At 39.5% G+C, this 26,235-nt stretch overlaps 1 protein-coding gene and 1 long non-coding RNA gene across 2 annotated transcripts in view; both read left to right on the forward strand.

Moving 5' to 3' along the window:
• LOC113138643 (uncharacterized) overlaps window positions 1-26,235 on the forward strand; it is an 86,922-nt gene that overhangs the window by 28,565 nt on the left and 32,122 nt on the right. The window lies entirely within an intron of this gene.
• gas1a (growth arrest-specific 1a) lies at window positions 14,012-16,175 on the forward strand. Its single transcript, XM_026321228.1, has one exon. The coding sequence runs from the start codon at window positions 14,571-14,573 to the stop codon at window positions 15,369-15,371; it is 801 nt and encodes a 266-aa protein (XP_026177013.1). The 5' UTR covers window positions 14,012-14,570; the 3' UTR covers window positions 15,372-16,175.

The following is a 26,235-nucleotide window of genomic DNA, read 5'->3' on the forward strand; positions in this document are numbered from 1 at the left end:
GGAAACCTCACCTCTATATTAGACTATATAACCTCATCCATTAAGTACTGATACTGCTGGGACAAAGAAACCCCAGTGTTAGGTTCACTGTTTTTCAGTGATATTCATTTGCTGGTGAAAACACTGAAACCAATTTGTTTGCAGTAGACTACTCATTCATATTCATACTAGTCCCCTACTATTGCAATCATAGCTTTCTTGTCTTCTATCTGATGTATTATATGCCTCTACGTTACTGTCTTTTAGTGCAAAATTGCTTAACTGCAATGGAGGGATAGAGAGAAAGAGGGAATTTTGTCCTGAAAGGCTGTACCTGTGGAAGATACTCACCTGATTTATGTGACTCGGTATAGACAGAAGCAACAATTACATCAGTATTGTTTTAAGATGGACTTTAAAAAGTGTGAGCCTTTCCTTATACGGTAAAAGTTCAATCTGTACCCTCCCCCCCAAAAAATCCTACAAGATTGTACTGCTTGCTAAGTTTGGAGAACTTTTAATCCATCTGCCAGGAAAACACTTAAGCTTAAAGGTAGTTTTGACCTGCTGAGTGGCCTGGACCAGAGCTTCTGTTTTTTGTTTCGGCTTTAAAAAAGCAAGAACCTAGTGAGTGGAAATTTGAGAATGGTACAGCGTTTAATCTAGTTTTTCTCTCTGGTGTCCTACACCAGTATAGAGTAGGTACAAAATAATATAGGCACTGTCAAGGGTGCTGGGGCCAGTTGTGTAATATTTGGCATTTGGGAGCCTCAGTGTCTGCATGTTACTATATGCGTGTGTGTGTGTTGTTTTTCTTGTAAATTACCAAACATCTCAAGCAAATGGCGTTCTCATAACTGCTCTCAGATTGTAATCGCAGCATGGCTAACATGGTGAGGGCACGACCGTGAATCGTTTAAGTTCGTAAGACAACAAACCAGACTGCAAGAACTGAGATGTGTTGTCAAAGAACAGCATTATATGAATGATTAACTGCACCGTAATCTGCAGCAATTTCATCTACTTTAGTTAGTACATTTTGTTTTTGTGAGCATTTTTATCGGTGGGACTTGGACTAGGCAACCACTAAATTTGGCTGCTCTAGGGACCCATACACAACACACTGCACTTTTGTTTTCATCATGAGAACCTTGTTGAAAAATACTACTTTAAATAATGGCACAACCAATGTAAGTAGCATGCTATCATTTAATGTATGTTTCTTTTTCAAGCATTAAGGGCTTGGGGAAAATCTGTCTCCCTCTTGCCCATTCCAGGACAGAGGGAATGCTGCAAGAAAATGCTGTTCTGCTCTCTGCCTTATAAGTCACAATTTAGTTCATCCAATCCGCATGAGACTTCATGCTTTGGGAAGCTTCTTACACTCTATGGGCCTCTTTAGTAACTTTAAAAAAAAAAAAATGTGATGCATCTGCAGGGGAAGCTAATGCAATAAAACAGTTTTGGAGATCAACATTGAGTTGGTCCCTATTGTAGTTCAAGTTCTCCCTAAACAGGCCCCTCAACTAACTTGATCCAAGCAGGAAAGAAAAGCAGCCACAACTCAACTGCTTGTTAAAGTTAGAGAAACCTTACTGTAACTTTATATATGCAAATGTTTTTACACTTTTTAAAATTGACTCCAGTTATTAGAATGTCTTGCCATTAAAAAAAACTTCATGGGCAAGAAATATTAAAACCCCCCTTTTTTATGGATGTAGCAAAATATTATTGGAAAATATGGAACAAGCTAACTCCCTACAGTTCTGTTGATGTGTGAGGGGGAAAAAGTAAAAGTACTTTTAATGTGGGCATGGTTTAGGTTTGAAATTTTCCCCACCATTATGGTGACAGCGACACATTTATCTTGGATTGGTTTCATGTTGACCGAAATGTGTACCGTGCCTATCAGAACATCAAAACCAGGGCTTTGAACTGATGCCAGAAATTTCTCAATGAATCCCATATGGTTTCAACCAAAACAACTCCTTGGGCTTGTTTAAATTTATACAAATCTGCTGTATCGTTGTGGACTACACAGTAGTTTGACTACATGCTTGTTTAAATGTGTTTGTCTTAGAATTAACACTCTGCAAAGTTATCTTTCAATAATAATCCTTATATACATTTTCCTTAGAATTTCTTTAGTTTGTTCTCTATGGAGCATGGGTGTTTGTCACTGTGGGATAATGAGAGCTCTGTCTCTGTTTACTTACGTCTGTTCTTCCCATTCAACGTTCAGGGGAAAAATGAAGTTGCAGCATTCATAGTAACACTGCTTAAATAGTAGCAGCTTAGTTCAATATATCGAGTTATTACGTGGTTTACCAAAGGCTAATTTGCACATTCTGTTGCAGCAACTTATTCCACGTTCCTCAAAAAATGATGATCGACTCAGTTGTGTTAACTTTCTCGGGCTAATGTTTTATGCATCAGTGCCTGCTGCCTGCCTGCTTTTTTCATTGATACTGAGCATGGCCTGCTGTGCTCTGCCTGGAATGGCAACAAGGTTTGAGTTTCCTTCCAGCACATCCCCAGTGCATTACCCAGAGGGCTGTGCAGCTCATTCCATGGCCTTAACAAGACCTTAGAGGAGTTGTAATGCTTTGTTAAGGGCTGATCCCAAGTTAATCAGTATTTAATTAGGATATATTCTTGATGAGCTTGTGCCATCTCTACAAATCCAGAAACACCAGCAATTAATTTATTTCTTGTTATTTTTATCAAGAACTTTTTTTATGTGAGATGAAAAGACTTTATCATTGTATCTTTATGTTACTGCGTTATTATGACTGATGCATTCCCAAAGCACTTCAGTATTATAGTTGAAGTGAATTTCATTTCAACTACTTTATACTACTAGTAACAATTAATTCCAAGTAAATGTAGTACAGTAACTAGTGTAATATTGTTCTCTGAAATGTAAAGTACAAATACCTCATCAAATAATACTTAGTATTATAGTACTATATTTTGTTTCCTTCCGTTTAAATTTTGAGTACGAATGCTCGGTGTGCACCGACGTGCAAACCTTGGTAAAATTAGAACGTCATCCTGAGCGTTGACAGAAATGCTGAGAGCAGGGCAGCACTGCAGGAATTTTGGAGATGACATGGCCTATCTGTCATGAGGTGCAGCTGCTCCTGTCAGATAGGGGAGGGGGTTAGTGGGTGAACTGGAGGATGTGTAAATCAGGTCTTGCTTGTCCCCAAACTCCAACCAGAGTCTTGATGGAAAAATCAGACTACTTAAAAGGAATCTTTTGGACTCAGTTAGTCCTGTGAATTCCCTAACCATGTACAACTGGAAAAACAAACATGAAAGTGGAATGAATTTGAGGTTTAGGGGAGCATTATAATCATAAGAAATGGCATCATGAGAGAAATTGGTTTATGTTTTAGTAGATTTTTATTTATGTGAGGCTGCTGATGCTTATATAGCTGAACTTAATTGTGTTTCTTTTCCAAGAGTTTGCACAGAGTCTGCAGTTTTAGGAAAATGCACTCTGTATTCTGTATAACTGCTAAATGCCCAATGTTACTTTAATGTGAAAATGCAAATGCATGCACACATACACAAAAACACTTCCTTAACACACACCATGTGGAGCCCATGTTATCTCAAGTTCAAAGCATAGCCTGGGTGTCTTTCTTCCTCTGTGAAGAGGCTTACTCAACCCTAGAAAATGCTTTTATGATAAGACCTGAGTGTGCTGGATAGTTTGATATCAAAGACTTAAAGTCCAGACGTGCTGACCTTTTCTGCACAAGGAGAAACATCTGTACTAACAGAAGTATAGCAACAGTTATATTTAGGTTTATGCTATTCAACAGGCAAGTCGAGTAGAATAGCTGGGATCAATCACTGAAATACATACTGGAAATTTATTTTTCCTTGTGCTAGTCTACCCTTTTTTTCTTTTTCTTTTTTTTTTTTTAGCTACTGAACCAAAAAGTGAGTGTTGTGCAATTTGAATGCATGCTTCCACGGCATGGGAAGCATGCATTCAAATTGCAAATCTAAATATGGCTCTCTGTCTCCTACCCATAGAGAGCTGGTTTCATCAAGATCATCCTGATTAGATTTTGACAGAAACAAAACAAGAACTGTTGTTACTGTTCATACTTGATTTGTCAAAACATGCTTGAGGTTGAAGAGATTTCAGATGTTATATTACAACACCTCTAAAAAGAACATTTGATGTCAGTTTCAGATAAAAATGTATTATATTATGTTGTATTATATTATTGTGTAAACATGCAGGTAAACACTACTTCAAATGAAAGTAAATGGATATAATTAAGACACTGTTTGTTAGCATCTTGATGGGATGCCTCCACGTGAATCAGCAAATATGGCTTTACAGTCAACTTCAGTAGATGTCTAAGAAAAAGTCACAAATTAAATGACACGTTATGTCTTTGTAACACTTTGAATAGTTTCTGTAATGGCAAACCAAATTAGCAGAGGTGCTACTTGAAGCATGACAAACCATAACTGTCATTGTCAGTGTATCACTCCACAATAATGACAAGGCCAGACTTATTCGTAACACTGGTAACAGCTGGATTATCTGAAGCTGAGCGTGAAGCTGTAGTTCTATCCTTTTCTAATTATACCAACTTCACTTTGAAGTGCCTGACAAAACTGACCTTGGAGGTTACCTCAGGCATCTAATGAAAGGCAACTGTGAACCTATTTTTACAGTTATCACACCTTCTATTGCAATAAGCTAAATTTGCATGATAAGCCTTGTATCAAAAGACACATATACCCACTTTTATATCTTTGAATTCTGATTTTTGAAACTCCAGAGTTTTCTCATGAATATGTCTGGAGGAAATAGATAAAATAAATCAGCAGGGGGGAGAATAAGGTCTTGAAGTTGACGTTATCCAGCCATCTGTGCAAGAGAACTTTCAGATAATTCAATGTTGACTGATAAATCAGGCCCTGGTGTTCTCCTTTATCATCATTTGGGGCAGACAGATTGAGACAGAAAGTATGTCTGGACAAGGAAGGCCAGAAGAAGGAGCAGATTGTTCGGCTGCTGTTGCAGATGGATCAGAGGTCTGCTGTGTGCTGGATGGATGAGTGTGTTCACTGTGCATTAGCAATATCTATATAGGCCCAGACTGCCAGACTCCACATAGAGACAGCCGGGGTACGCGGCTGGGTTTAGGAAATGATTGTGATTATGCCAAAAGTTCCTTTTGCCTCATTGTCCCTCATGGTAATGGATATGGTATGTAATAGAGTGGAGATGTGGCCTCACATTAGTCTTGTCCCATAAATCTTTAGTGAAAAATCTCTGAAAATAGATTTGCATTTCTTAATTTATCTATATACACATTCTTGACCAACATTAATATATTACGTTGGTATGAATGAGTGATCATCTACCTATCAAATATTTCTGCTTAAATTCAAGAAAGAAGATGCCCACGGGTCTAAAGTGTCCTGAGCAAGTCACTGCACATCCACACTAACTTCTACTAGTATAGAGGACAACCAGAGGCTCAATGGCGTGAACTAATAGTAAATGGCAGCACATAAGGCCGTAAACACACACCACAGCGAGGTGGGGCAGAGATAATTGACGCTTAGGGGAATAATAAGAAACATTTTCTTATCGTGTGTGTGTGTGTAGACACCTTTCCTGATAACACGTGTATACACACAAATCTTTATTTACCTTCAAGGAGCAGACAACATTTTACAAATTGTGCTGATCCCCGATGTGTGACCAAAACCAGCCCCACATTAGGAAGGAGCCATAAACCGTGTCAGTGGAGTCATAACCTCGGCCTATACTGAGCAGAGTATAGTATTTTGCTTCTACCTGACACTGCTGAATTAGGTCAGTGGCCTGATGGATTACCTGTGACTGACCTGGGGTGTTAGTTGTGATGAATCTGTCCAAAGCTATGTGGGGCCTCACTAGAGTTATTGCCTGGCTGTTATCAGCTGAAAGCAGGCACTGACGGGCTATGTTGTAACAAAACATCAGCACAAGGCAGTTTTTACTCAGCATTTGCAAATTTGGAATCTTACTTAGGAGAAAACATGGAAAGCATATCTTCTTGCACAGAAAAATAAAACTAGGACTGAGTCCTTAGAGATTAAAGACGCTTTGTAAAAATGAGTCAATTATCATAATGTACTGTTTTTGAATCCAACTGAACTTAGTTATTTCTGATTGCACAGGAATTATGATTAACTTGTCTACATGATTTAATAAAGGAATATCAGTCATTGGAAATCCTGGACCATGACATACAAACAAAGAAACCAAATACATGTTTGCCAAAGACATGACATTTTGTGGAAAGAATTTTATATGGTGTCTTTGTTTAAACAAACGACAATTTCAGAATATCTTTTGCTTACCACTTAGATATTGAAATGTAGTTCTACTTTTTTCATTTATCATCCTAATCATTATTTTCTTACAGACATGTGCATCACACACCCCTGGCAGGCGATTTGTTGTTTACCTTAGAAATGATTTGAAGAAATGTGCTGACCAGACATAACTGGCACATGAGGATCCCACAGTCACCCTCCTCTTCTTGCCAGAAAGTGAGTGCTGTGCCTCTGCCTGACTGGCTGAGTTAAGACTGTCATGTCTCTTAATGATGTTGTTCTTGATTCAGAATCAGAAATCTGATACCCCAGGGTATTATGTGAACACTATCTTGTAGTGGAGATTCACACTTAGAGCACCATTTGCCCTTTGGTTCAGTGAAGTTTATTCTTAATCCTGCTCTCCTCCTCCTTTTACTTTTGCCCCAACACTTGTCAGTCATCTTGATGTATTGTCTACAGTAACATACCATCTAGCCTGAGGCCAAGATTATTTGGCATCCGTAAAGCCAAAAGAAACTCAAGGTGAAGCAGTCCTGGTGTTCAGTGGTTTCTCATCGGGTCTTGTCTTTGCATGTTTGGCTTAGCGTTTGTGTTTTGCTCTTTTATGATAATGTTGCTGTTGTTGCTAAGACTTGTTTTAGAAAACCATAACTCAGCGCTGCAGTGACCATGTCCAGTTCAAACACTTTGAAACCAAAAGTGGGTTGATTGACCTTTTTAAAAGCTTAAACAAAGAGAGGGGAGTGAGACATTTAGGTATGATCATAGACAGAGCATTTAATCATTTAATACATATCCTTTATCATCTTTATTTGCAATTTGACAAGCTTGTATACTGCACCTCTCTTGGTACTTTCATATGGTTTCACAATACCTCGAACCTGCACACTACACAGTTCAAAGGGAAAATGCTACTGCATGTATACATTCAATTCACTAACAGTTCAATGTTATATTAAAATGGAAAAACTGCCTGTAAGGATGTTGGAATGTGAATTCAGTCAGCATTAATGTTCAAATGTATGCGTTTGAAAACTTTCTGAAAGCTGACACTCCAAAATGGCGGCTGTGTTTCTTGAAAGTACACATGTAGATTGGTCATATCACTTTTATCTACAGTAATCCCTTTGGAGTCAAGGGTTCACAGAGGATTGACGCATCTCTGATGTTATGTCAGACATGTGCTTTCTATTTGGTCACCAGGCAGCCATGCTGCCTTATCAGAACAACAGAACCAGCTGGGAATGCACTGCTGCATTACTTTGTTGGGGACATTGACAAGTACTGATTGAAATGTTCTGACATTAAAAACTTTAAACTACATTTTTTACTTATCTAGACAATATTTTCATTGGCTCTCAAGATTACAATGTGTGCTTTTCTTTCCACCCTGATTTTCAAAACAACTTCAGAAAGTTTTTGTCTTTTTCCCTTAAAATCGAAGTTTTTTTTTTTGCCAGGCAAGATCAAGTCAAGCTAGTTTTTATCCCCCCCAAATAATACAGAAATATTGGGCAATCATTTTTGCATTAAAGACCTAGAAAGTTATTACCAGTGTTTTTCAAAATACAAAAACAGTACTTTTTTCAGAAACTGTAAGAAAATAGCATGATTTTAAATGTGGAAATGCAACAAAAATAGAGAAGACAAAAAATCTGGTGCAAGTTTCAATATAATTCTTCATTTTTGGATATTTTGTTCCAGAGACATAGTTTGGTAGGGAGTTGGAAAGCATTATGAATTTAGCATGTGAATTTTCTAGACTTTTACTGGACCTTGTATTTTCAACACTAAGTCAGGGGTGACCAATCCTGGTCCTCGAGGGCCACTGTCCTGCTTATTATCCAACTATTGGTAGTTAGTTGCTTATAACAAACAAGCTACAATTTCTTCTTCTGATAATATGAAGTGTTTCTAATACACCCTGAAGTTTACCTGCCTTTAAATCAAGACTTGTTGAAAATATTTAAGCTTTAGTGAATAGAGAGCATAAAAGTATTGCATATTATTCCTCTAATTTTAAGCTAAGCTGTTTTTTATTAGCTATCCACAGGACTTATGAAGTAATATGATTTGGACTAGCCTCAGTCGTTCTGATATACCACAGTAATCTGTTATTGAGAATTAGCTTTAAAATACCATAAGGATTGTGGTGAGTTCATTTCTGCCATGTGCAGCATTGGAGGAGGAAGAGTGGGTGAGGAGTTGGCATGTGGGCTACAAGGGGCAGGGGTCTTGAAGGAGCTGGGAATGACGCACAATTAATCAGCCCGTGCAGACGACTGACATAACTTCAGTGTGGAAGGTGGAATAGAGGCCCGTCTGTACTGAACAGCTGCAGAAGGAAATTGGTCCTTTGACTTTCATACACATGTGGATACTGGGAGGAAGAGAGTGTGAAGCAGGGGGAGTCAGACTGCGTGTGTGTGTGTGTGTTTGTGTGTGTGTGTGTGTGTCTGTGAAGTCAGTTACATGGAGGAAGAGAAAAAAATAAAGGTTTTAACAGCCTACCCACATCTGTTTATTTAGAAAAGAAACCATTGTGTCATTCAGTTATTCTAACAACCTAGACTAGGGCCAATGTTAGTCCCACAATGACGGTTTTTTAAATACACAGTTTACACTGCTATGAAGTGGCCTCATAACTGAGTTGAAGCCTCAGGAACGTGCCAAATGGGGGAACATGCTAGGATTTCACATTCCCTCCCGCACTACTTGACGTCTCTATAGCAGACTGTGATGCCAGAGGTTGGCTGGGGGAGATCTGGCAGGGGTCATTTGTCTTGGTCTTGTGTGCTTATTCTGGGTTTAATCTCTTAAATTGGTACTCATGGTTTGGAGGCCTGCCAAAAAAACTGCAGGGGATTCTGGGACACCAATGGTCCTTCCATGCCCGATGGTGAGATGGTCTTCTTCTCTTTGCACTGTTTACATATCCTGTCAGTGTGTGCTCAAAGCCGTTCATCCCTTATATGGAGCTCAATTTTTAATATCCAATCAATTGTAATGCCCCAAACCCCCAAATACAAAAAGATCACATTTTTTCTCTATTGCCAGCCAAGCATAATTAATATTTGACAACTCTGCAAAACCTCAGTCTACTTTCATTTCCAGTGCTAAAATCCTTTTAAATTTTGACTTCCTGCTACATAGGCTCACAGCAGCGGCTCTATGTAGTTGTGGCAGGTAAATCTTAGTCCAGCTGAGGTTATGGTTGGACGACTAAAACCCTTGTCTAAAGTGACTGTAATTGATATTTTATACTAAAAAATATCAAATGAGATTGAAAACCAATTTCAAAGGGCTTATTCAACCCATACGTTTACTGTTTTCGTTTATTCTCACTGCTCTTAAGTGATGTGTACTATCACAAGTCAGTCACTGCTTTATATAATGAAGTTGAGACTTTCATCAACAGCAGATCAGGAATGTTTAAGATTTGTGGTCATGAGTATGCTGCTTTGTTGTGTTTTTATTTGTTGTGAATTCGTCTTAATACTCTCCTAGTTTGTGGGATTAAGGCCGTATGTCTGTGTCGAGTTAGGTCTTTACTGGTTGGTCCATATGTGCCGGGGTTTGTCTGCAGTGATATGAAAGGCCTTCAGGCCTGTGTAAACAGCCACTCATACAGACTGATGGCTGAGCAGCATGTGTTGCAACAGCTGCTTATGTGCCCTCAAGGTGCAGCTCTGGAGCAAAGAAAAGAAAAGTCTGTTATAGGGCAGATTTGCTCAAAGTAACAATATGACAATATGTATAACAGCTTCTCCACTTCTCTATTTACAGTATCACAACAAAGGATTCAAACACCAGACTTTTTTTATACATATTTTTTTGGCATTTTTACTATGATATAATGCCAGAAGCAGAGAGAAGACAAGAAATTGCTACTTTACCATATGTCAAGTGTTATGACTGCTGCGACTCCAAGATAGCCAAACTTAGGGTTTGTCGTTTGGTTTGTTTTCTTCAGATCAGACCATGTTTAGTCCTGTAGAAATTATATTGTAGTGGACTGTGTTAAAGCATCAGGAGGATCAGCGCTTATTTGACCTGATGGATGACTTTAATCTTCCTGATTGAAGGAGCATGGCCTCCCATAACACTTCATTTAACATTTTGGACATTTAGCAGCATTTTGAAGAGGGGATATACCTACTCCTTGTGCTTCTTTTAAAGAACAAAAGAAAGGAAGTTGAATTTCCTACTCCCACTAACTCTAAGGATACTGTATACCCTGAAACTCCACTGTATCAGTCCATTTCATTGTTGTAAAAAGAATGTTATTGTTGGGGATTTTCTCTTTAATAATGTAAGCAGAGCGATTTCCAGGCATTCGTGACTTTCGCAGCCAAAGCACTGGTAGAAATAGTTGGTTGATTTATGGTTTTCTGCCATTATCTGCCAGGTTGTAACGGTTGTAATCACTTGTGCGTCATTCTGCACAAACCGAGCAAATCAACACAAATCCCCGGAAGAGGACAAACAACAGAGGCAAATTAATAGACAGGCATGAGGAAGGAAATGAATGCTTAATCTTGTTTGGTTGTGTTCCAAATAACTTATCACTTGCCATTATCGCTTCCCTGAAATCCTGAAGAGGAAGCAATTGGAATGGATAGTTCCTGCCAACTCATTTCCTGTATTCTGATATTTCCTTTTTCAGACAGCGTGGTGCAGGCCCACTGCTGCTGACCTGCTCTGCTGGGATTCAGCTCATTCAGTGACTCAGGAAATGCTCACAACACAGCTCTGTCTTCTCCCTAGTAATGGGCTACAATTTTGTGGCAACATAAATCTCAAAATATAGAAAATATATGTGTCATGTAGTTTTTTTTTTTTTTTTTTAGAGAGAAAACTATTAACACAATTTGAAGTTCTGATCTCCTGACAGGCGTACTTTAATTGGCAACAAAAAGTTCTTTGGCTGTTTTGAGTCAAAAACTGCGGAGGAACCGAAACGTTCCACTCGCTGTCATTCACCTGTAAACATCTGGTTAATGACATTTCCATCTTCTGACCTTCTTTTTCTTTTTTAAAATAGTGCAGTCCCTATTATATGAACAGGAGAGGTTTGTACACATTAGTTTTAGACACCCTTAAAAATGTTTGTCCCAGTTTGTGTTTAATAAAACATAAAAATACACTAAGGATAAAAATAATGACTTTAGATATTGTACGTATTGCAATGCTTTGGTCCTGTTTGTGTTTATTCAGGTGTAAAAACATCCTAAGTCAGTGTCTAAGGCTGTATGCCAATAGCCAAGTCCATTTTAAGCTCATTTTATTATTTCTTGGCTTTTATGTTTGAAAGACTCCAGAACAAAGGCTTCAGGTTCACTTCAGATGTTTTTTATTTCAGTTATATTAATTTGGTCTGATCACAAAGAGTTAGTCAACCTTGCTAGCTCTGTGTTTGGAACATCAGCAGGGGATGGTTTTAACATCATTATGTCTGTCCCTTAATTGGACCGTTGCGGAAAGAGCTTGGGTTTAATTTAGCCCTCAAAGTAACGACGCTCAGCTCTCAGTGCAGCACATCTGGCTTAAGCATACAGCTGCTGCCAAAGACAAATGTGTTGGTGAGTCGATTGGCATTTTTTTCCTTCTGCGACTATTTAGGATGAAATATTTTTATGTCGTCGATACGTTTTAAAGAGGCCTTTTGTCTTTGACAGTCAACCTTTTCCATTTTCCAAAACGTGCAAATTATTATGACGTCTGAGAGGCTAATACACTAATGCAACATATTACAATGCTTTGATGAATGAATATCTTGCTTAAATGGTGTTGCCTCTGTTTCATATTACAGCTGTGCTAAAAGCATTTGAAACAATGAAGATGTTTAGACATCTTTTGTTGAAGCACACTGTTTCTATTCTTTGTACTGGAGGGAAAGGCAGGAGAGGGACTCCTGAGGTATTGAGTTCCCTGTATCCATCATTTTCGACGAGTTGGGACCTTGGAGTAATGCCAGCAGCATCTGTGCTAGCCAGCCGTAACTGACATTGAGTGCATTGTTTGCAGTGGGAAGCTCACGGCTGTGGCCTAAAGGTACATTCCTGAGATCAGAATGCTGTTTGAAACACAAACAGCCTTTGTGCCCTCGCTGCTCTCTTTCCCTGACTCCCTCATCCACATCAAGCCTCAAGAACTAAACTGCCTCCTCCCGCTCATGTGTCAACATGTGGGCTATCATTTTACTCACACCCACAATCTCTCTCTCTCTCTCTCGCTCTCTCTCTCTCTGTCACTCACTCTCTCACACACGATGATGAGGTCCAGGCAGGTATCTCTCTGTGATTACGTTTTTGGAAAGAAGCTGTAAACTCTAAACTTATTCTTTAACAAAGTGTATATATTTTCATTGATCTTTCTGGTGCATTGCATTCAGTGTCATGTCCTTTGTAGTTATGTTTGATGCCAGTGTCTCCTTGACAAGCCACAAGCTTTTATCAACAAGTGTTGGATTTTCTTTTTTATAGATGCTGCTGATCATTAATGAATGTTTTACTCATCAATAGAGTTTTTACATAGTCTGTCGAGGATCAAAATCCAGTGGATGTTTTTGAAAGTGTTTACAAAGAGCTGTTTGTGTAGGTAATACAGATTGAAGTTCATTGTCACTTATTGATATCACATAGCTCACGTTTGAAATATAGGAATCTGGTTGAAAATCAGAAAAGTGTTTAAGGCAAAACTCTGCAAATAAATGAACCATATTAATGCTCTAAATCACCAGTTTGACATTTGACAGTATGATGTAGTGCAACAATGTGAGGGAACTTAGGTGTAATGGATGACTACATTAAACTATGTTCACTGACTGGCCTGTTATACTGCAATTAATTTGTACTCACCTGCTCTGCTGAACAGGCGTTTATAGGATGTGGGTGATTAAGTGATCAGTGAGGATGATACACAGATCATTAGCACTGCAGGCATGAATTTGGGGAGTTCAATTTCTTGTTACGCAGCAGTGCAGTCAGTGTCAGTCAGTGTCATTGTCAATTATCTGCAGGATATTATAGAATAAAAACAGGTTTTCATGGTGGCTTGGCGGGTGAAGCACAGACCATACGCTGTGTGATGTAAATTACTGTCACAAACAATCAGTTGTATGTTGGAAGTCATTTCAGTGGCTCTTTGTCTTTATTACTGTTTGTTATGCTGAAGTAGTAATGAGATTGCATTACATTTAAACATATTTGAATCAAAGCTGGCCATCACTAATATGGAGAATATACATTTCATGAAAACCTTTGTCAAAATCCTATTATGTAATAGATCATTCTAACAACAGATAATTATCAGGGATGACTTTTATTTATTTATAGTTTTTACATATAATGCAGAAGTCATTGTGATCATAATATAAACAAATATCAATATTAGGAAAAAGAGTTTTTGTTTTCTCTTAAAGCTCTCATAAAACTTTTTATGGCCCGTATTAAGACGTTATTCATGGATGATGCCGATTCCTCATTTTCTAACGAGGGAGCACAGCTTTCTTCACTAAATTTACTCTCTAACACATTCATCCCTCCGCACCTTGTATTTCTCAAGATCATCTTCCTCCCACCCCAAACCCCCGCCCATCATTACGTAAAACCCACAACAAGTGGCCAACCAATGACAGGCACCACACTAATGTGTGGCGAAGGGGCTGAGGCACAGAAAGACAAATGCTCGAAGGGGAGAGAGTAGAGGATCACTTTTCGACCTACTAGGGTTGTTGTTGTTTTCTCCCATGCGCTATTTGTTTCCACAAGGACTGCTAAATGTTCCTGCGAAGTCCACCACAGGACTAGGAGAGAGAGAGTGCGCAACGGGGGATCGCTGAGCTGGAGGTGGTTTGTTGCACGAACTCACGAACACTACGATGAAGTGAGCCGCTGCAGAAACTCTCCTAAACTTGTGGAGAACTTTTCTTCTTGCGTCTGTTTTACTCGTTTTTGTGAGTTTTTTTGTTTTAGTTTGCGCTTCAGTCATGTATGGATAACGGGGCTTGGCTCAAGAATCCGGGTGAAATGGATCAGAGCTGACGGGTTTTTGGAGCCGGGATTGCACAGCTCACTCCCAGCCTTTTGAACGCGCACTATCACACGCCATCTGCCTCGGAGTAAATAACCCAGTCCAGTGAAGACAGTATCCATGGAAGTAGTCTAGAAGTTGTACATATGACATTGCTGTGAGTTGTTCTCGGTCTTGCAGCCAGAACAATGGCAGGCTCTGGCTCAGTGGCACAGAGCGTCAGTAGATCTGTTTGGCCTCTCGGTTGTGTACTTTTGTTTTTCGGATACTTATCCGTGGCCTCGCCGTCCCACGGTCGGCGCCTAATCTGCTGGCAAGCCATCATGAACTGCCAAGCGGAGTCCGCGTGCAATTACGCATACGAGCACTACTTGCGCGCTTGTAATCCCGTGCTGAACGGGGCGAAGAAGAAGTGTCCCAGCCACTGCATCTCCTCGCTCATCCAGCTCAATCTGACCAAAAACGGCCCGGCTCTGGAGGACTGCAGCTGCGCCCACGACGCGCTGTGTACGAGCACCAAACGGGCCATCGAGCCCTGTCTCCCCAGGACTACCAGCACCGGCTGCACGGAAGCTCGTCGCCAGTGCGAGAGAGACCCGCAGTGCAGCTCCACCATGCGCGACTATTTGAACCACTGTGGGAAACTTTTCAGCGGCGCAGTCTGCACGAACGCCTGCAGAAATGTGATCGCAACTTTGCGTAAAATCCCCAAAGGTCAGCAGCTGGACAGTTGTACATGTGACGGGACGGAGAGGGCCATTTGTGAGTTTGTCAAGAACAGCATCAAGATTCTGTGCTCCGACTCTCACAATGTCGACGACGACAACTCGCCATCTTTCAGTGGCGACGACAGCGACGATCGAGAGGACGACGATGACTCCTGGGATCCGGGTTATGATGAGGAGCCGGAGAGCGGAGCTTCTCTCCCAGCGGTTCACTGTGTTTTGACCTGGCTGGCATCCATTTTGGCTGTATTGCCCCTCATTTAATCCCCGGGTTTATAATCTGCTCTGACTATTGTCTGGATGAAAGGCGTTTAAAACTGTGTCACTCATTGACCTGCTACTATTGTGAAAGGTTAGAGGCCCAGACTAAATAAAGGTGGTGTGGTGCAGGCCTCGTTTGAATCAGATCAGATCAGGATACTTTCTATGCAGATGAGACCAGAATGATATTTGAAATAGTCTGAGCTCCATGGTGCTGTCTTATCAAACCACACCACTTCACAGCTGTCCAGATGTTTTGCTAATGTGATAAGCTAAATAGGATTGTCTGCTTTCTCTCAGTCACAGACTGATAGCAAAGTTGTCATGATAGGCACACACTCGACTTGTTTTGGTAACAACTGTACATGCTGTGCACTGCCAATCTTCTTTTTTAAAGATATGAACTATTTTTATATGACGGACTGTTGCCATTGGGCACCAGGTTATCTGATTTACACGTATTTAATGCTGGAATGTATGAATTTGTAAATAGATTAGGAATTAAAGTGAAACAGTAATTTATTACTTGCCACCTAGTTACAGCACATCCAGATGTTCACCATGTGACTAAAAGACTGAGAATTCCAGCTTTAAAGGGAAGTTATTGTGACTGTATACTTTTCAAACATTATGTACATTGTATATATGTGTATAGCCTATATAGATTTTCCAGAGAATCCTCTATGTTTTAGGCTATGAGATGATTTATTCACTGTGTATAGCCTAGAGAAAGAAGTGTCTAAATCCACTGTATGATTGCCTTAATGATATACTTTTATAAAAGGCATAAAGGAAACTTGAAGATGTTATCTTGGCTGAATTATTTGACTTTTTCCACATTATTTCCTTAATAGTACTGCACCTGAACTCAGATGGAAATGAAAATAGATTTTAAAATGGATTTAAAAAAACTTTCCTAATACACTTTGTTGCTCAGACAATTTAGATTTTTGTAAACGGCATAAACTGTAATAGGCAAATATAGACTTTGGCTCAGTTGTCAGTTGGCCAGGTAATGTGACAACAGGCGATTTGACCCAAAATCGTTTGACAGAAATGGTCTTTTTCAGTTTAAGTCCCATTAAACTTTGCATGCTGTCAGGTGTGCAAGAAATTAGGCACTTAAACAAAAGCAACTCATTTTGATTCGTAGAAGATTAAAGTGCTGTTTAGTATGATCCTGAGTTTGCTTTTGCAGATATGAAATTCATTCTGACAATGATTTTATTGGAGGAGAGGTACGAGATGATTAGAGCATTTTTTTTATCCTTTAAAATGATGTTTGTCCCATAAAGTATCTCCATCATTACACCAAATGTGACGGACATATTAACCTAATATATACGAGCTCATTTAAAATGCAGGTCTGTTTCCTCTGTTGACTGATAGCCTTATGACCTACTATGTCTTGATTTAGCTGCCTGTTGTCAAAAGCAACTGTCACCATAAATCAACAGAACACCCTCTCCCCCCTGCACCCACCGACACCCTTGTCCACTCAGGCATCAGAATTTACAGTCACTGGCTGTCAGAGGTAAAATATCAATTTCTAAGTGTTTTAGCCAAATGCTTTTTACAGATAATTACATGTACTTTGTAAGACTTTTAGTAGATGGCAAAATCATGAATTTCACAAAACTATTAAATACTTAATGTTACTCTAATGCAAACTAATGTTACAGTATCAGACACATCTGTGATATTAGTTTAGTTGTTACTTCTTGTATCTTGTTTTGGTGGGAATAAATCCTGCAGGGATTTAAACTATGGATTATACTTTCAGTTGTGTGAAGCTACATGTAATATGGTGTTAGATGCATGTAGTTATCCTTTTTTCCAACTGTTAATGCATGCAGCTTTGTACTGTAAGTATATATATTGTTATTTTATTCCTATTATTCTTACTGGTGTTATTTTCAAAAGAGATCACGCCAGCTCTCTCTTTGGTCGGCTTCAGGGGCTTTAAATTGATGATTTGCTGCAAAATGTTTTATTAGAGGGGGAACAAGGGCCCTCCAGTTGAATGGATGGAGGAGAAGTCGAGTGGCATCTTTGTCATGGAAATGTTAAGCACATAATAGTTGGGTAGCACAATAGGGAGGCACTTCATTCTTTCAGGCTGGCTTGACACCTCTGGAGAGCCGAACGGCGGGGAAGCATGTGGGAACGATCTGCTGCCGCTTGGGTCTCAAGCTTCCACTGCAAGAAAAGAAGTAGAAGAAAACACAACAGGCCTAGTGAGGGGTGTTTTTTTTTTTTTTTTTGTTTTGTTTTTTTTTTTGTTTTTTGTTTTTTGTTTTTTTGAATCCACACTTAACATCCACTGTGTTTTTGTTAACTTAACCTTTCTATCTGCATTTGTTTATTTGAATACTTTTGCTTTAAGAAATTACAAAACAAATACAAACATTGATAAAAGTTATTTCAAAACTTTTTAACTTTCTGTTTTTATTTCCAAAACATTACCATAAAAAGTTGCCGTAAACTCTATTCTGTATGGATTCTAATTTTTTTTTTTTTTTTTTTTTTTTTTAAATAACATTCCCAAATTCCCCCAAAATTTAGCTACTAAATAAAATACCTTATTAGTTTCTTGCAGTGTTGGTATGCAGTCTTCCATGCATGAAGCTTTCCAGCAGAATAGTCCTGTCCCCCTCTCCTCCTCCTCCTCCTCGTCTTTCTTTTTTCCTCTCACATTTTGTCCAGGCAGTTTCAGCATTTAGAAAAAGCGCAGCATGTGTTGATTAGGCTATAATAATGCATGGCTTGTGAATTGGATGAATGAGGTGCAAACAAATCTCACAAAACTGGCCTGCTTGTCATAAAATGGAAGTGGTGAACAATAAGTGCTTGAATACATTTGGTAATATTGAGTTTGCAAGGCTAGTTTTAGATGTTTTTGGTGGGTACGTAACTCAATTTGTTTCGTTTTACGAAATATATTGAAGCTCCCAAAAATAGTGCCTCAGATATGTGAGGTTATCGCTGCTGTTTTTTGACATGTTAAAATGCATTTAGCTAAAGATGTGTGTGTGTATGTGTGTGTATGTGTGTTTGTGTGTGTGTGTTTTGGGGTGGTGGTTCTAGGTTTAATTTACAAACTGTGGCTGTTTGTGTTCCAGCTCTTTGAGCTTGTGTAAGGTATCTCTGCCATCAACTTTGCTTGAGTGATTTCAGTTCACTTCCAACCTGGTTCTTTGGCCTCTTGAACAAAACGGCCCACACATCACCTCATGCAGATCACTTCACCCTATTACCCCACACATATCGCAGCACAGCGTGTTTGCAAATGTGGACTGACTATGGGGGTTTGGTGCTTGGTGGCTACTTCTAACAAAATCTTTAATAGATCATATTTATTACCATTATTTAGATTTCCTTTCTCTTCCTTCTCTTCTCTACATTTATTTAACATTGGCTTTATAAGTTAAGTCTTCATATGGATTTACATGACTTCTTTATTGCCCTTGACAGCATGGAATATTTGACTTAGCCCTACTTTTCCTTGCAGTGTTTTCAGTGAAGTCCTGGCATCAGTTGAGGTTATGTGACTGTTTTGTTTTTTTGTTTTTTTAATGCAGAGGTAAATAGAAAATCTATATGGAATTTATTTAGAACTTGGTACTTCCTTTACTAAAAAAGTCCCCAAACACAACTCAGAAATGTTTTGGTGTTTCAGTGTGCTCTGTGAGGATCTGAGGCCTATGGTATGCTGTTACCTTTTGTTTACATTTTTGCATATTTCACTTGTTTCCCAACAAGTTGTGAATTATATGAATCCAGAAACAAGCTGCTTGTGTCTTTCCTCCACATTGAATAATATCAGCCTGTCCTAATATTTGACCTTCTCGGGCCTTGAAGTGACCTCCTTACTCCTCATGTGTGTTGATTATATTTCTCATGGGCATGTGTTTTGGCCTTGGGTCTATTCAAGCTTGTGTAGAAAGTGATGTAGAAACGGTTGGACAGTTGGAATGGCTGAGACGGAGGAGGAGGCACTGAGATGGAAAGTTCATTTGAAAGGATTTGGAAATAATCCCCTAAAGTTACCACAGGGTATTTGATTGAATGAGTTCTACCTTGACTCCCCTCTGTGTTCCTGCCATAGATTAGATGCACATTTGTTTAAAGGTATCTATAAAAGAAGTGTGTTGCTGCTAGTTGTTTTGTTGTGATTTTCACTTATAGTAAGTGCTGTGGTGGTGTAATTTGATTTTCCAGATGATGCTGTCATCCTTGCGTTAACTTGGGGATCGTTCTGTGAGTTTATGCCATTCGAAGGAGATGCCAGTAACACAGCGAAACAAAGATCATTGATTTTGCATCTCTCTCATTAGCTGTTTGGCTGATGCCAGGACACTTTCAGAAAAAAACTCTTTTTTTTTTTTTTTTCCTTTTTATTTCAGCTGCCACTTTGATTTTATCATGCAAGACCTCTGCTGAGTTCACAATCCTTTGAAATGAGAAAAAGGCCTGTAATCCAGTTACTCAAGCTGTAGCTCGACTCCTCAGGTCCTGAGAGAAAACCTGCCGCACTAATCCCACTGTCACCAAGCGAACGCTTTGCTACCTGACTGTTTGTGGCAGCCATTTGATATATTCGCTGTTTAAAATGTTGCTGTTCAGCATTTCACAAAGCAGGTCACAAAGTGTAGCACACTGGTTTTGCTAGTTGTACTGCTGTGCTTAAACTGTATAGCCTGTGCAGTGCTGACTAAAACAGAAAACAATGAAGAAAACTGACCCATAACACTTTAGCTGCAGAAGAATAGAAATGCATTTGTTTGCTTAGGAAATAAGGCTGGAAATACTACTGCCCTATTGCACTGAATATTGTTAACTTTGATTGTAATAGTGAAAAGGCCTCATAGTAACAGCACAAAACTCCCTCATACGTTTGTCTATTAATGATTATAGTAAATGGAAAAGAAAGATTGGCAGCTTGTAAATGTAATATCGTACATCTTTGTTTTTTTTTTCTTAAATCAAAACGTGTAGTGGTGAAGTGAACAGACAGAAGGTGTGAGGTGTGTTTGCTACAGTACATGTCCTATCCCAAAGCTGGAGCCATGGAATCTAAATGATAGCTAGTGTGTTTTGATAGAATTGAATCACACTGGACCATGAATACACTGCAGTGTAGGAGTAGCACTTTGGAGTAATCATTATTTGCTTAAGATGAAATCCCCTAATTCCTACAGAGACACTGGCTTATTGTGGCAGTAATTGAAAACATAGGTCGTTTACCCAACCTTTGTTGGTTGAAATAATAAACATGCGGTTATGAAGGTTATGAAGTGGTCACAGTTTGGTTAGGCACAAAAACAACTTAGTTTGGGAAAGATCCTGGTTTGGGTTGAAATGAGTGCTTCAGTAGTCGTAGTCATGGTTACGGTATTAAACACACGGTTAAGGTTATGAAACAACTGAATTTTGAAACAGGAAATGAAGAGTCTCTCATGTCAAACTCCTGTGATTTGTCCACCCATCCATCCACCCCGACCTCCTCCCTATGTGGGCTTTGTCACCCAATAAACTGCAACACCTGATTTTCTCCCTTTTCCCTGTCGTAAGTACCACGGCCACCATTTGATTGTTTACAGCTAACAATAAAACATAACGATGGGTTGTGATGAGCTGCTTGCACAGGCGACTTATAGGGTCAAGTTTTAGGAGAGGAGCTACTCAGAACACTCCCACTAAACCAATACCATATCATTGTTGGATGCATAATTGGACACAAGATTATATGAAACAAAGCCCTTGACAGTGTGTTATGTGTAATAGGTACAGCTCTGTCAACTCTACTCATGCTATGGTCATTTTGTGTAGCAAATTCGACTTCATGGCCCTTTAATTGAGGTGTTTAACAGTTCATTATGCTCTGTGTGCCTAGCTGCAGTGGCTTTTCACCCTCAGTCAGCTTGTAACAGCCAGTGGGTTCAGTTGCTTTGCGTGGTCGGGGTGATATTGTCATTGAGTTCACACATCACTGGTAGAGCAGAAGTGTTTGCTTTTCACATTGACCACAACACAAACAACTTCACCCACAAATAAAGAAAACACGAGACAGGGGCCACAAGTGCAGCAGGAGCTAGTCCAAGAGCCGCTGAGACGCCGAGTCAGAGCCGTCTGTTTTTCTGCTTGTGTTTGTGTTTGCAAGTGTAAAAGTGCTGTGAGCACCATTTTGGAGGAATACATGGTAGGATAATTATGTTATTGCCTTGTCTATATTAACTGCATTATTCTTTAGAGATAGATGATCCAAAGCTGTTTTCCCACTCATTTCTTTTTCCAAGGGTAATTACCCACAACCCCTCTACCTCAAAATGCCTCCTGTAGTTCTGCACTTTTGAGAGACCTCCTCAATTCAAGGAATAAGAGGAGTGGGACAGAGGAAAGGGGGGAGGGGCAGGGATGAGTGACAGAGAAAGAAACAGAGAGAGGAAAACACAAAACTTGCTGACACGGGGCATAACTTAATTTCCACGGTAGGGGGACAGCTGTGCAGTGTAATCTGCCATGGCAGCCCATTCAGACTTCAATGGCAGGCTTGACCCGGCAAGGAAAACTCAAACTGCAGCCAGCCCCTTCTCAGTGAAGGAGGTGGTGACCGGGCCACCATTTATGGGATTGTCTTAAAGAAACATACCCCTCTTGCTTGTTATTGATAAAACCTCCAGCCCCCAACACACACACACACACACACACAAAACACACATTAAAGGCACTGGGATTTTTAGCTGCAATAACATCTTAGGAAGCCACATGAATTTTCAGTAAGATCACATTGCAGTCATCTTTACACACAGCCTCCCCGTCGTCACCGTTTGTGGCAAGTTTATTTCCAGATATTTTGTCTCTCTGGAAAACTGTAGTGTTAAAGTTTTATATGGACACAGCAAAATATGTTGACAGGTTTTAGTGCTTTTAAAGCTACTCTGTTGAGTTTTTGACCAGCATTTGTCAGCAGTGTGTTCATGGGTGGTTCTTCACAGGACTGTTCAGTAAAACTGTTAAACATGCATTGAGTTGTGGTGCGGTGCAGTGTGACAACGAACAGAATCATTGTCCTCTTTACCTGAATAAAATTACAGTAGAGAATTGACTCATTTCTGCCCTGATAGTTTTCTAGAGCTGAAAATACGGTGGCCGAGAAGGGCAAACGTGCCGCAACAGCCAAAACACACGCAAGAGAGAAACACTGCAGCGGCCTCTAGGGGGACCCCGAACTGAGGAACGCTATGAACAAAGTTTGGCTAACTTTTACAGAGGCGACATAAAGAAGGTCGTTTATTACTTTTTAAACACTTAGCCGTCACGTTTTACAGAATTATAAAAGTACAGTATTGTAAAAGATGATGGCCAAGTGTTTAAAAAGAAATAAATGGAAAATGTACCTTCAGATATCCCACCCTGCATTAACAACCCCCCTCCCCCCCATGTCTCCCAACGTTGTATGACACATTTGATCAAGTAAACAAATGTAGTAGAACATTTTTAGCACATATGAGAACAATCATCAGACGATGCTCATTCTGTTGCAATTCAAAACTATAAGCTGAGTTTCATTGCTCAGCCTCCGAAATGAGTCGCAGCTTATATTACTACGTGTCTCTCTCACCTCTCTAAGAGTTAGCCAAACTTTGTTCATAGCATCCTTCAGTTCGGAGTCCCCCTTCAGGCCTGGCACACTTCCATTGCAGCATTTCTCTTTTGCATGTGTTTTGGCAGTTGCGGGGCGTTTGCCCCTTGTCGGCCACCGTAATAACATCAAGCACTATGCAGACATTTGCCTCATCTTAAAGATGCCCTTTTGTGTTTCTTTGGAAAAAATAAAACTTACATTTACTTTTAGAGTTTCTGTCCAAAATCCACTGTGTTTATCCTTCAGGTTTAATTTCCCAAAAATCATATTAACTTGAATTAGAATGGGTGAGTATTAAGTGAATTTTATGGTGATTTTTACATTCTTGATGTTTAGTTGATTTTGATGATTTTGCATTGTAGGACTAATCTACCAGCAAAAGTTAACTAAACACCAACTATATAAACTGAAAATGTGCTTTCACCCTGATATGAATAATGAGGTTGTAGCTTAGGAGTTGTGGGGAGTTAATAGCTTGGCAGTGGAAGTCAATAGGAGCCGGGGTCTCACTCCATTAAGCTGACCCCCAGGGCCACGTATTCATCCCTCACATGTTCATTTCCTCTTTTATGCTCCTTCTCTGTTCACAACAGAGGTCAGCCAGGAGCCCAGGCCCATGCAGAACTGCCTCTGTACAGACTGTAGGACATAAATATGTTGGGTTGGTCTTGTGAGTTGATGTGGCTTTGTTAACCCAAGCACAAATGGGAGCTTTCAGAGTAATTAATGAAAAGGCAGGCGTGAGACAGTGGAAGCTGTGAAAGGTGCAGATCACAATGCCAGCTGCCAGTTTTATCCCTTAACACGTTAAGTCTCTTTGGTGTCTGTAAATATATTTGTGTATATTTTATTATCTAATATTATATATATATATTACCTCCTGCAATCTATATTTATAGATTTTAAGTGTATTGTAGGTTCAGTATTTATTTGGACCACATTTCAAACCTTAAATAACATGCTCTAATTTAGCTGCTCCTCTAAAGCTTTTATAATTTTGAATTAATGGCTAGATTTTGTCATCATTAGTCTTGGTGGTAATAATTTCTTATGTGTTCAAAAGATTAGTAAATGATCCACATAAGCTCAGTGTGTCATTCAAAACACTGCTTTAGATCTCTGTTCTTTCTCTTGTGCTCCCTGCAGGGACATTTGTAAACATCTTCAAGTGAAATCCCAAGAGCAAACACTATCGAAAGCTTTCAGCAGGCTGCACTTCACCCCTCACTGATAAAAGAGTAGAAGACATCTAAGTGGTGGTAAAGGAGGTGCTGAGTCCAACTTGGAACCGGAAGCAATTACATGATTTAAAAGAGCATGGCCTTAGAAAATGAAAGTGCATTTTTTTTTCTGTTTTCTTAGGTAACATCTCTCATTGTTGCAATCCTTTTTCTCCACAGTAATTACTAAAGACAAACACCCTCCATTCCATTTCATTAAACAATAAATAACCCTAAAAAGCATGTGCAAATCATTTGTCTTATGCTACATTCAAATCTCTTGCCAGAATAATTTAAACCTTTCAGTGAGATTGTGAATTAAAAAAGGCACAAAACATGATGAATCTCTAATTGACATGAGCTAAACACGTAATGAATAATCCCTGCAAAAGTGTTCCACACAGTGGTCTAGTTTACCAAAGCAACTAAGAGCTGGTGATTCAGGGCCGTTTATAAAGCCCTCTTTGTGCTTCAGTTCATGATGGAGCAGGAAGGTTTTCAGATGTCTCTGCATTGTTTTAGGTTGAATCCACAAACTGAAAAAAATGAAGCAATGAGATTTTCTGACTTCTCTTCTTGCACGATTCCTTGGAACAGCACTAAAGTTTGTTGGCTTTCTTGGGAACAGCAGGAGTAATAGCCCTGACAAGGAAGTGATGTTAAAACCTACATCTCATCCAATTCAGTAGCATTAGGATTGAGATGAGACAAATGATACGAATCTAAATGTTTGCTCTCATTTCACTCATGTCTAGCGGTTCATTTCTGCCTGTATACAATGTGAGGGTTTGCTGTGAGTCAGCACACGGGCTAAACATTTAAAGTGTGCAATGCAAGTTTAGATATCAATAACTGTTGAAAATGATGCTCCTAATTATATAAGCAAAAATAATACTGCACAAATCCAGAGCTATATAACCACAGCTCTTTTCCTGGATCAAAACTAGGCCCCCTTTACCCTCCTCAGCTGGAAATCCAGCTTAGTAGCTCAGCAGTGAAGACAGAAAGCTGAGCGAGTCTTTTCCTTAGCTGCTCATATGTCAAGTTAAAGACATTGCAGGAACAGGAGAGGGAGGTGGGGGTGTACAACAGGGAGCTAGTAATGTCTGCTGCATGAAACAGAGAAGGTGTGTGTGTGCGCGCGTGTGTGCGTGTGTGTGTGTGTGTGTGTGTGTGTGTGAGTGTGTGTGCGTGTTGGGGGAAGGGTACTGCAGGAGTAGCAGAAACGATTGTGAAAATGAACAGGGAGAAAATTTGACATGGACTATATGCATAAAATTCTTTTAGCAGACATTATGTGATCAATTAAGTAATCCCTTATTTTTGAAAACTGTCAGACTGTTTTAGAAAAGATGACAGAATGTCCCTGGAGTAGGCCTACTCCTGAAAAACAAACATTTGTGTCCTTCTCTCTCATTTAGAAGAAATAGATGCCATATCAGCTTTTCATTCTGACACTGCAAATTCATGTAGATTCTGCACTTGCCAGTGGCCATTTCCACCAAGCACATGCATTGCAACACTTGTGTTTTTGGTCGGCTCCGGAAATCAATTTTGCTGGTGTGATCTGAGGTGGCCTCACAGCACAGAAATATGGGCTTCAGTCTGACGTTGAGCCATGGAGTTATTTATTTAGACAGTCAAACATAAAACCTTGAACCTGGGTTTGTAACAAGATGGCTGTAAATATTTAGATTAGTGTCTGACCTACAGCTGCACCCCAGGCAGCAGGCAGAGGGATAACATCATTCATGCTGTAAAGCTTTTTTTTTTTTTCACTCTTCGAATTTGAATAATCAGTATAACATCGGGACAGTTTTGTGGTATGGGTATTACAGTGTTTTGCTCAATGCTCTAAATGTTTTATGACAATGGCTGCAGTGGGATTTATGAACCAGGCAATGAGATCCAGATTTACCAAGCCAAACAATGAAAATGTTTATTTCCAAAATGAAAACGGTACGGTCTGGTTTGAAGATATATGAGCTAGATATACTTT

Source organism: Mastacembelus armatus, chromosome 9 (assembly GCF_900324485.2).
Source record: "Mastacembelus armatus chromosome 9, fMasArm1.2, whole genome shotgun sequence".
Taxonomy (NCBI): Eukaryota; Metazoa; Chordata; class Actinopteri; order Synbranchiformes; family Mastacembelidae; genus Mastacembelus; species Mastacembelus armatus.